Genomic DNA, 12,093 nt, shown 5'->3' with positions numbered 1-12,093 from the left:
AACAGTGGCTCTACAGGGTTTCAGAGAAGGGACATTCCCAGCCGTACCTGGAGATGCCAGGGATTGAACCTTGGGATGTATAGCAGATTGGATCTGGCCTTTTGTCTGCCTTCAGTTTTCCCTCCCTCCCCATATCATATTTTTGAATTTCTCTGCCTGAAGCTATTATCACCTTCAAAACAATGCAAAAACAGGAACACGGGTCCCTTTGGTGCATTCCAGCAGTCCTATGGGGATTGGTTTCCCCTGGGTTCACTCTGCTGTGCAGTGCCGTAAACCTTTGAAGGCTCAGCACCTTGTGGGTAGGAATAATTGGATGGCTCCTTACGATGCTGGACCAGAGGAAACAGTTAGCCCCTCTGTCCACACGTTGATAGACCTTTAAACATTACCGCAGCAGCATGGGATGAAACCTCGGAAAAGTAGCCCATGTGCCTCAAACTGGGTTTTTTTTTAGCATCTGCAGGGTGGTGTAAGGGTCTTTTTCAGGGGGTGACATGGGGGCATTAATTTGACTCGTATTTTAAAATTTTATGTAATTTGTTTTAAATATTAGCTTTTGTTTGTGTTTTTAACAAATGTTTTAGATTGAAGTTGTAAACCACTTAGAGGTCTTTATTGTTCTAGTAATTGTTATTTAAATTCTGTTAAATAAATAAAATAAAAATAACCCTGTCCTGATTGCTCAGGTGAGCAGGGGAGGCACTGTTTTAATCTGACAAATATATTGGCTAAATGCTGGAAGCCATACATGAAATGGATACCCACAGTGCGGACACACTAGTCTTGCATCATCCACTGGTAAAGCAGGTAGTTTGATGAACTGGACCTTCCATTCTCCCAAGTGTTAATTGCATTGGGTGGTATTCAGTGCTAGTTCTACTCACAGTAAAATTAATAGACATGACTAACTTAGCTTTATTCATTTCGGTGGGTTTACTTTGAGTAGGAATTAGATGAATACAACTCATTACTTTTATGCCTTTGCAGTGGTTTTGTTGACTGTTTGAGTTTCCAGATGCTCGGTGTTCCAGTCAGCTGTTCCTGGGGCTATTTTTACTAACTTCATCAATGATTAACCATTTTAGGAGCACCTGTATGTATAGGCATCAGAGAGAGAGAAGACAAATTGAATGCTCCTGGGGGTGAGGGGCGTGGAGAGTGCAAACGAAACCCACAAGAGTTGTGCTGGTAGATGGCATTTACAGGATGATTGTCCTCATCAACATTAATAATACAACAATAATAATCAGTATTTGCACAGTGCTTTCAAGTGCTCAAAGTGTTTTACTTACATTATCTGGTTGCAATGTTTATAACGGGCGGGGAACCCATGGTCCTCCAAATGCTGTGCGTGTTAAGTGCCTTCAAGTCGACTACGACTTATGACAACTCTATGAATCAGCGACCTCCAATGGCATTTGTTATAAACCACCCTGTTCAGATCTTGTTAATTCAGGTCTGCGGCTTTCTTTATGGAATAATAATCCATCTCTTGTTTGGTCTTCCTCTTTTTCTACTCCCTTCTGTTTTTCCCAGCATTATTGTCTTTTCTAGTGAATCATGTCTTCTCATTATGTGTCCAAAATGTGATAACCTCAGTTTCATTATGTTAGCTTCTAGTGATAGTTCTGGTTGAATTTGTTCTAACACCCAATTATTTGTCCTTTTTACAGTCCATGGTATGCACAAAGCTCTCCTCCAGCACCACATTTCAAATGAGTTGATTTTTCTCTTATCCTCCTTTTTCACTGTCCAACTTTCACATCCATACATAGAGATCGGGAATACCATGGTCAGAATGATCCTGACTTTGGTGTTCAGTGATACAGTTTTGCATTTGAGGACCTTTTCTAGTTCTCTCATAGCTGCTCTTGCCAGTCCTAGCCTTCTTCTGATTTCTTGACTATTGTCTCCATTTTGGTTAATGACTGTGCTGAGGTATTGATAATCCTTGACAAATTCAATGTCCTCATTGTTGACTTTAAAGTTACATAACTCTTCTGTTGTTATTCCTTTAATCTTCTTGATGTTCAGCTGAAGTCCTGCTTTTGTGTTTTCCTCTTTAACTTTCATCAGCATTCATTTCAAATCGTTACTGGTTTCTGCTAGTAGTATGGTATCATCTGCATATCTTAAATTATTGCTATTTCTCCCTCCAATTTTCACACCTCCTTCATCTTGGTCCAATCCTGCTTTCTATATGATATGTTCTCCTTATAGCTGTTGGACTCCAAATCCCGTCAACCCCAGTCAGCATGACCAATGGTCAAGGGATGATGGGAGCTGGAGTCCAACAACATCTGGAAGGTCACAGGTTCCCTATCTCTGCTGTACAGCAACCCTGTATGGCAAGGCTGTCCTTGTTTTTAATACTGTTTTAGTGATGTTTATAATTTCTTGTAATAATGTTTTAGTCTCTTGTTTGATGAATTTTTCCTTTATTATTAGCGATACTGTTGGGAAGATAGGATATAAATATTCTTAATATTCTTAATAATTCTTAATAATAAATTATCCCCCATATTGCAGATTTGGCTGGGGGGGGGAGAGCCTAAGGCTGCAAAAGGGAGTGGTTTGCCTAAGTCCACCTAGTAAGTCCATAGCAGAGGCAAGATTAGAAATGAATGCATCTTGTCTTATATAAGGGCCACCTTTGCCAAAGAAATCTTTGTGTATTTGTCCTTGTGTGTATGCGTGTGCATCTTTCTCCAAGGACTGATCTGACCCTCCCGACCTTTCCTCCAGATTCTTCGCTATCACCCAGATGAGCATCTCACCGTGTATGACCCTCACTTTGTGGACCTGGTTCACTGGAATGGCACCAAAAACATCCGGGACTTGCAGGATCTTTCCATCTTCTTGCTTAACGTGTCCTATGATCATATGGGCGAGTACGTCTGTACTGTAAACCGCACTCTCTTTTATCCAGGGGACTTCACACATAACATCATGGTCAACAAGACCATCCATGTTGAGGTGGTAGACAAAGGTAAGTACAAGGCTGGAGCAAAGGAGATGTGGAGGGAGAAGCTGGGATGGTGAGGGAATCTTGGCGGGGTGCAAAGCACTGGTGAGTTTAAAACAAGAGTGAGGAACCTCAGGTCTAATTAGGGCCACCAGGCCATTTTGGCTAAGCCATACCCACCTTCCTTACACCTGACGTCATATATGATGTCAAGTGTGGGGCAGGTAAAGGTGGGGTTTGGATGAAAGAGGCTTTACAGGCCCAGCTAGTCAGCAGGGCCTGCAAAGCCTCTTGCGCAGCAGTTGCCAAGCATTAACTATCAACTGATTGTCGGCACTTGGGATGTGCTGCAGACAAGGCTTCCCAAACAGTGACTATCAGATGATACTTGTCATTTGGGAAGCATTGCGCCCAGGACTTTCCCAGCACTGACAATGAACTGAGGAAGTCCTATGCGCTGCATACACTTTATTGCTCAAACGGTTTGATTGCAAAAACTAGACACCTGATATATCAGGCAATTTAGACCTGGGTGGCCCATTCTGCCTGTCAAAACTTGACCTACACCCATGTCTGTGCATTTATGAAGATAAGGATCTGGCTGGCTCCATGCCTAGTCTAAAACAAAACAAAAGCCCTCTTGGATCAGACCATAGGTCCATCTCTTCCAGTATCTTGTTTCCCACAGTGGCTGGCCAGAGGCATCTGGGAAGCCTGCACGTTTATTGTATTTGCATAGAGCTACCGGTTCTATGCTGATTAGTCAGTGGCAGCCAGTTGTACCTAGTGGTGATGAAGATTAAGGGCACACATTTATATTTGGAGTCTGTTTTGGTTCTAGTGTGTTACTGTAATAAGGTCTGAACTATGTTTTATTGTTTTAATATTTTATAGTGCTGGTTTTTGACCATAATAAATGATTGATTGATTGATAAGGTCTGAACGGTAAAATGTGAAAGGTGGTCTTTCTAACCATGGATGCAGGGAACTTTTGTTTGTTAAACTGTTAGCTTGTTTTATGCTTCCAGTTCCTTGAAAAGACACAATTTAGCCGCCTGCCTGTCCAGCTTTAGGAAGCCTGTGCACACTGCATATGCAAAACACCAGCTCAGGGTGAAGTCAGACTTCACATTTGCAGAGCAAAGGGTCTGGTTTGGAAGCACCCTTACTATATTCCATCCAATTGGCCCTTTTCGTTCAGCTGTGGCAGAGAGAAAAAAAAGAAAACCAAACACTATACCTCAAGTTTGTCGCAGAAGTAGTGGATGGTGTCGATTGGCAACACCAGGGATGTCTCAGAGGCACCTCCCCACAACTGATTTGTGACTGGAGGTGTTTGCACCTGTTTTCCAAATATTTCTTTTTTTACAAAAAGGCAAAGGACAAATGGATAAATGCCTATGCCAGCCTTCCTAAACCTGGTGCCTTTCAGGTGTTGTTGGGTTCAGAGCTTGGAAAAGTTACTTTTTTAAAACTACAACTCCCATCAGCCCCAGCCAACATGGCCACTGGATTGAGCTGGTGGGAGTTGTAGTTCAAAAAAGTAACTTTTCCAAGCTCTGGTTGGGTTCCAACTCCTGCTGCCAGTTTGTGCATCCCTACTCTTCAGCACACACATGTCACATCCATAGCATACATATAAAGCACTTGGCTTCCTGAACTTGTAGTTTATCAAGAGTGCTGGGAATTATAGCTCTGTGAAGGATAAACTACAGTTCTCGGGATTCTCTGGGGGAAGCCATGTGCTTTAAATGTATCATGTGGATGCGACAACATGTACACACATACACATAAGAAAAAGGAGGGGGAAATGCAGTTAATTCTGCTTCTTTGGTCTAGCTAGTCAAATTTAATAAATTAAAAAGGAGAACTAAATAAAACTCATTTAAATGACATTCTTCTGCGCATATGTGCAAACCTGGTGCCACCTCCCCAGCACCCACACCTGGCCTAGCATATTTCCTGTCAAATTTAATATAAGTGACTGCAAGCCACTTTCAATTTTTTACTTTTGTGCCTGAGCTGTTTTGTGGAAAACAGCTGTATTGTGTGGTTGTGCCTTCCGCAACTGGTGGAAATAGTCACAATCACATTGTTTGATGCTGCTGGAAACAAAATGGCATAAGAAGAAAACAAGTGAGGGATGTGGCAGTAGAAAGCACACGACGAGACATCACTGCACAGATGAAGAACCGGCCACAGTTGAGCAACATGTGATTTTATGTTGGATTATTTCCCTCTTTTGATTTTCCGTGGATCACAATGAAAATCCCACACAATGTCCCTTTTAACTCACTAACTTTTGAGGTGTCCAGACTGCTGTTAAAGGCACAGGAGCAGGGCCAGTATTGAAGTCCTCACAAAAACTCATCACAAATTTGGAGAAGTGTGAATTTTGAAGGTGGCTGCATTTCGGTCTGCATATTTTGGGGGGAAGTGCAAATTAGGTAGGCTTGTATTAGAATGCAAACTGAACCAAATTTCTTCCCCATCCTAGGAGTGGGAAGGAGTGGCAGAGAGAAGGAAGGGGTGGTAGAAAGAGAAACACAAAAGGTGCAGCCCCAACCATATTTGGCCCTGACTACCACTGGCTTTGGCCCCACCCAATTCTAGCATGCAGTGAGTCTCCGACAGATTACCCCCCCAGGAATTATTGCCCACAAAAGAGACAGAGGTTCTCCACACCTGGGCTAAAGGCTAAAAGGAGGGCCAACTTGCATGGCAGAAGAAACATGACTCAAAACCTGGCGCTCTTCCATCAAGAAAGAGCCAGAGCAAATGCAGCTAGGAACGTGTGCGCGTGTGTGTGCGCGTGCATCTGTGTTTTGCACATCCTCATCTCTGTCTTCCCTTTCCAAGCAAACCGGGAAATAGCTTCCATCGTTTCTGAGATCATGATGTACGTTCTCATCGTTGTGCTGACCATCTGGCTAGTGGCTGAGATGATCTACTGCTACAAGAAGATTTCAGCGGCAACGGAAGCAGCTGCTCAAGAGAATGCGTAAGAAGTGTGGGTGGGGATAGGTGTAAGGTCACAGTGTGTGCGTGCGTGCACATTCAGGGGTCGAAAGCTAGGGAAGAGAGCGACGGGACCACTGCTAGCTCCAGGGCCAGCTCTTACATGGGCGGAACCCGCTCCAGTGGAATTATGTGGTGGCAGAGGTATCAGTGTATCTGTGCTAAGTCATTACGTGAGACCTGCCATTTTAATTTCCCATAATGCCCCAGGGCAGCTCTACATTGGGGGCATTTGAGGTAATTAAAAGTGGCAGGCAACTCCCAGGCTCAGCCGCTGGTGTGGAAAGCCAGGGTTGGTGCCAAAAGTGGACTTTGCCATGGCACCAAGGCCACAGCAGTTGCCCAAGGATGCCAAATGCTGGTGCTGGCCCTTCAGGAGACAGAGAACACAGGGTGACACAGTGGGAAGGAGATAGGAGGTGAATGCAGCTGGAGTGGGCCATGTATTACTGGTGCACAGGGAGCTGGGAAGCAGGCCAAGGGCCCTTCCAGTGGAAGGTTCTCCTGTGATTTATACACTGCATGGTGACAAAACCAGGTTCAGCCTTGCTTTTACTATTATCCTGCTTGTCGGTCTGCATGCTCAGCTGAAATCAAGGGCCATTAGTTATTCCCCAGCAGCAATTTCTATATGATAAAACACATGCTTGCAGATACCTGCTGATTGAGCTCACTTGGCTGCACTCAACCTGTGGTTGCATTCGAGATGCACACTTAAAATATCTTTGCTGTGCCTTTCAGGTGCACTTGAGGGGCTGGCTGAGCTTTGGCAGATCCAGTCTGGCTCATAAGCCACTAGACGGAACAGGGATATATAGGCAAGGGCAGATTCAGATTTGTGGGGGGAGGGCTTGGGAAAATGTACCTCCCCCTAACACTGTGGCTGCCTTGGTGGTCTTATCTGGCAGCAGTGCAGGGGCAGCAGCAGCTGCCATGCTGTGGTGAGCACCAGGTGGCTGGGCCTGTGAGTCGTTGCCATTTTGATTTCCCACAATCCCCCTGATGTAGTGTCGCTTTAGGGCATTGTGGGAAATTAAAATGGTGGGCGGCTCCCAGGCCCATTCACTTGGTGTTCACTAGAGCACCAGGCAAAACAACTCTGTTATTTCAAAGAGGGCCCCAGGATAGGCATCAGCAATGGGCCACGGTGGTGCTTTGGCAGCTGCCCAAAGGTGCCATGTGCTGATGCCAGGGCTGGTTATGGGAGGGGGGGGAGAGGAGACTGTGCAAATATCACCTCTCACATATGTTGTTAAATAAATAAAATATGTTCAATTGTTTAAAAATGTTTTAAACTACTTGTTTTAACTGTTTTTAATTGATGGTTTTAATGTTTTTTTGTAACTCTCTTAGCAGTTTTCTACAAGCAAGTGGTATATATATTTTGTTAAATACTCCCACTTCTCTCTTGTGTATCCTGACAGCTCCGAGTACTTGGCCATCACAGCGGAAAGTAAGGAAAACTGTACAGGGGTGCAAGTAGCTGAATAGCCCTTGCAGGGCCGTCGGTGGGCACAGGGATTCCTGGCTGGCAGGTAACTTATTACGATTATTGCTGCTCCATCAATCTGCTTTGCCAGAGTAACATCAGCAAAAGATGTCTCTGCCCCAAGCAAAATTTAGATGAGTAGGAGAGACAAGAGAAGGGAGGAGAAGCATGAGAGAGGCGAGAGGTTAACAAGGGACAAATGGAAGCAAATGGAGTTACACAGAATGAAGCTTTGTTGCAAGAGGGGATGAGGGCTACAGAACAGAAGATACCTCTAGTGGATTGCAGTTGCATTTAATGTCCGCCCCCCCAACAGCTTGTAATATTAAGAGTGATTTTGGCAGACCTCTGAAGGAAAAGGTTAATTAGCATCCTGTTGCCACTTCCCCTTTTAGATTATATTGCAGGGGGAGACTGCATGACATACCAAGGGAGAAAAGTTCTGTTCCTGGTTAGGGCTGCCAACTGACTTACAGAGGGGCGTTCACATGCATTTAACAGCTGTGCAGCAGATGCAGCTTCTTTGCGGACTGGTACAACGTTGGGAGAATTGGCACCTGTTGAGCCTTTCTCCACCATGCCGTTGTTAAAGGAGCCAGAAACCGAGGGCTGGTTCCAGGTTTTAGTGGGCTCCTGGACATGATGCCCCCAGTAGGGGGCCACCTTCTTTATACCACTGTCACCCCCCTTCATTTGCCCATTTCCTCTGGGCCCAAACTGCATGGCTGTCTAGAGCAAGGGTCTCTGATGGAGCACCCGGGGGCTCACATGTGCCTGCAGAGGCCTTTCTTGGTGCCTACAGGATCCCTTCCTTTACCCATGCTCTACAGTGAAATTAGGCTGGAAAGAGGTATTATTTTGTAGCCAATAGAATATGTAGTGGTGTATACTGGGTTGTATGTGTGTATGTCATGCCCACAACAGTTTCTCCAGTTTGCAAACATGCCCATGGGCTCAACCAATTTGGCAACCTCTGTTCTAGAAGGTGAAGGCAAGATGAACAGAAGCCACCACACCTTCTCCACCCTTTTGCCATGGCTTGCATGTTCACTCAGGTGAACAGGCAGCGACAGCAAGGAGGTGGAGCAACAGGGTCAGGGGGCTATAGGGATTGGCAGTTGTGCCCCCCCCACTCCAGATGAGACATATGCCTTGGCAGATACCCAATGATGCCAACCCTTGGTGCTGGGCCTCAATACCCTTTGGGGGTGGGGCTGGGGACAGGAAAGCAACAGGCTTATGATTATATCTCAACCTTTATCTAATGCTGTGTGTTTGTTAACATTGTTCCAGGAAGGAGGCTTGACCTAGGAGTGGAGGAGAGGAAGAATGACTCAGCAAAGGCATCAGCAGCCCCTGAGAAGACTAGATCTGGAGCCAAGCAGGCCCTCCCCCACCCCACTGCACGGCCTTTTTTCCTTAACTAAGCATGCTATTTTTAATAACAAGAGCTCTGTATTTGACCCAGCCATCCAGGGACAGATGCACGTGTTTCATAAAGGGAAGGGGTTGGTTTGTTCCGGCAGGCACCTTGCTCTTTTTTTTAGACACATCCTTTCACCTTCTGGCGAGCAAGAGTCGCCCCTGCTGCAGTGCATGAGGAGACAGTGGCATGGCTGCTTGCCCACACATGATGCAAAGCTTGGGGCCCCTTTCCCTGCTGTGGCTCTGCTGTGCCAGCCCAAGGCCTCTTTCCTTTCCAAGCACCTGCACTTGCGCTTTCTGATTTTTTGCACATTTTCTGCGCTTTGAGGTTCTTTTTCCTGGTTACTTCGCTACCAGCACTTTCTTTGGGTCTGAGGAGAGGAGGCTCCTGTGGTTGGAATTGCCTGCCCCCCATCCTTCTCCCTTACATGTCATGAGTTAGGCCTCTACCTTGATCTTTTTGCTCCCAGTGTAACCACAGCCAGCAGCGAATTGGAGTGGAAGAAGGTATTCAAGATGGCCACTGCCTAAGGCCTGATCTACAGAGAGGACATTAAGATGGGGACACTAGGTTTTAATGAGTGATTAGCTTGGATAGGTGAATATCTGATACGGATATATGAACTCTGACAATCCACACACCTATCCTGCCAGGAGTAAGCCACGTTATTGTCTGACAGGATTTCCCTTAAGGCTGTCGCCCTGACAGAAGGTTTCATTCAAGACCTCTTGCAAGAAGGGAGATGCCACAAAAGTTGGATTTGAAAGAGGGGCCCTTGGATTCAGATGTTGATTCTTTTGCCGAGTCCGCAAAGTTTGTTACTATTCTGCCCTTCATTGCATCATGTCAAATTTACTTCCTGATGTTGGCCCCTGTGTTTGGTGCACACCCAGGTCCTCGTATGATGCCTTCATGCCTTTTCCCTCCTCACATGTCCCCTTCCTAGAGCCAGCGCCACCTAGTCAAGCCATTTTGGCTCTTTTGAGAATACTGTGCCCTTCCCTCTCCTCAGACCCCCGGGGCTGGTCCTAGGGACCAGCTGCCATCACAATAGAATAGGGTTTGTTCATAAATAATAATAAAAAAGATTGGATTTCAGAAGTTCTGGTTGAAGTGAGTCATTCCTGTGGTGAAGTGAGACGTGCATGTGTAGAAAAGCAAAGGTGGGACATGTAACACTTAGAAGGAATGATGGGGTTTTATTTCTTTATTTTAAAAATTATTTGTGGCATGGGTATGCTGCCCTATAACAGAAAGTTCTGTAGGTGGCTTATATTAAATAAGTAAGCAAACAGTTTTGTTTGCTGCCCTGGGCTCCTGGGAGGAAGGACGGGATATAAATTTAATAAATAAATAAATAATATCTGTGGAGACCCAGGTTCAAATCCCTGCTCAGCTATGAAGCACACTGAATGACCCTGAGCCTTGTCTCAACCTAAGCTACCTTGCAGGATTGTTGTGAGGATCACATTGTGTCGGATGAGAACCATGCACATTGCCTTGATCCTGGAGGAAAGGAAGGATATATGTATAGTCGTAAACAAATCAGGTTTATTAACAGTCCACTGGCATTCAAATTCCAAATATAAATCAGATTCCATACATTGAGGGGAAAGGAAAAAGGCAAAAAAGCCCACAAACAGTGCATTTTTCAATTTAGACACGATTAAGACAAAATTCAAACCAGTATCTCTTATCTATGTACGTGTTGCAATAAAAACAAATGGAGCCTCTGCCTGAGATCCAGGAGAGCCAATTCCAGTCAGAGCAGACACTACTGACCAATGGTCTGACTTGGTATAAGACAGCTTCACTGACTTGTCAAAAGGTAGTCTTTATTAGTTTATATATTTAAATTGTGTTTCTCATATTTGTATTCCAACCTCTATCCAAATAGCTCAGGATGGCTTAATGTTGCTGTGCCCTTTCTTCTCCCTATGAGGTATCTTATTTCATCCTGTGAGGTAATTTAGACTGAGCAGTGGTGAATTGCCCCATGTTGCTCACTACAGGGTTCTTGAGTCAATATGGGCTACATACACACCATACGTTTAAAACTCATTATTTGCCCCAAAGGATCCTGGGAACTGTATTTTGTTGCGGGTGCTGGCAATTGCAGCTCTGTGAGGAGTAAACTATAGTTCTCAGGATTCTTTGGAACAAATAATGTGCTTTAAATGTACAGTGTATATTGACTCAAAAGTGGCATTGAGGCTCTTGTATTTTACGTGCCCTCACATGACCCAGTTCTCTGGCACCGTCCTGTGGCAATGTCTCAAATTACACTTTAAAGTCATACATAGGACATAAACATTGAAACGGCATCACACAACTTGCTTTAAAGAAGAAGGACCCTACACATTACGCCATCATAAAAGGGCTCAGTAAACATTCACTTTTCTCATTGATAGTTGTCATGCAGCTGTGGAGATTAGCCTGGCATATTTGGTGATTTAATGATAGCTGTGTTCAGCCATGAATTTTGGATGAAGACATGAATTGTTTGAAGAGCACTTTGGAATAGCTATTACCACATTCAACCCAAATGTGTCCTTTCTTGAGTTGAGCTCTGAAGAGACCCATCCTATAGGTTTTCAGAGGGTTCCAGTTTCAGTGGGGGAAAGCCTGCTGTGCATGGTGCCAATTGGCTAACACTGGGAACTTCCGCAAACCCATTACTGAAATCTGCTGGAAAAAAGAACATTATTTTTTTTATTATTATTAATTTTTATTCAAATTTTCAAAAACAAAAAAACAACACAAAACAAAAACAATTATACAAAAAAATTAAAATTTTGACTTCCGATTTGTCGCAGATCAACCATAGGTCTACAATATATAACAATCCTGTCTCTAAAATTATATTACAAAATCACTTTCCTCCAGTAGTTATCTTAATTAATCATCAAATCTCATAAACATTACTTTATTCTTTCCACAAAAAGTCCAAAAGAGATTTCAATTCCTTGAGAGATATATCTTTCAATTTTTCTCCAAATAAACATGTCGCTTAATCCATCTTGATTCAAATCTGTTAGGTCCAGTAATTTCAATAGCCATTCCTCCATTATCTATATTAATTCCATCTTCCATCTTCAATAATCCTGTTAAATCCAGTAATTTCAGTAGCCATTCTTCCATTATCAGTATCCCATAATAATCTTGTTGTCATAGCCATAATCCAAATAAACA

The 12,093-nt window shown here is 44.1% G+C and overlaps 1 protein-coding gene across 2 annotated transcripts in view; it reads left to right on the top strand.

Annotated features, from left to right (window-relative positions):
- SCN1B (sodium voltage-gated channel beta subunit 1) overlaps window positions 1–10,002 on the top strand; it is a 34,048-nt gene extending 24,046 nt beyond the window's left edge. For both annotated transcript variants that reach the window (XM_061597365.1, XM_061597367.1), the window contains exons 3-6: window positions 2,749–2,992; window positions 5,828–5,969; window positions 7,411–7,521; window positions 8,769–10,002. In XM_061597365.1, coding sequence (XP_061453349.1) covers window positions 2,749–2,992; window positions 5,828–5,969; window positions 7,411–7,477 — 453 coding nt within the window. In that variant the 3' untranslated portion in view covers window positions 7,478–7,521; window positions 8,769–10,002. The remainder of the gene's footprint in view (window positions 1–2,748; window positions 2,993–5,827; window positions 5,970–7,410; window positions 7,522–8,768) is intronic.
- Window positions 10,003–12,093: the final 2,091 nt, after the last annotated feature.

This window comes from Rhineura floridana, chromosome 15, assembly GCF_030035675.1.
Source record: "Rhineura floridana isolate rRhiFlo1 chromosome 15, rRhiFlo1.hap2, whole genome shotgun sequence".
Classification (NCBI taxonomy): domain Eukaryota; kingdom Metazoa; phylum Chordata; class Lepidosauria; order Squamata; family Rhineuridae; genus Rhineura; species Rhineura floridana.
This window is presented reverse-complemented; position numbering and strand designations above follow the sequence as displayed.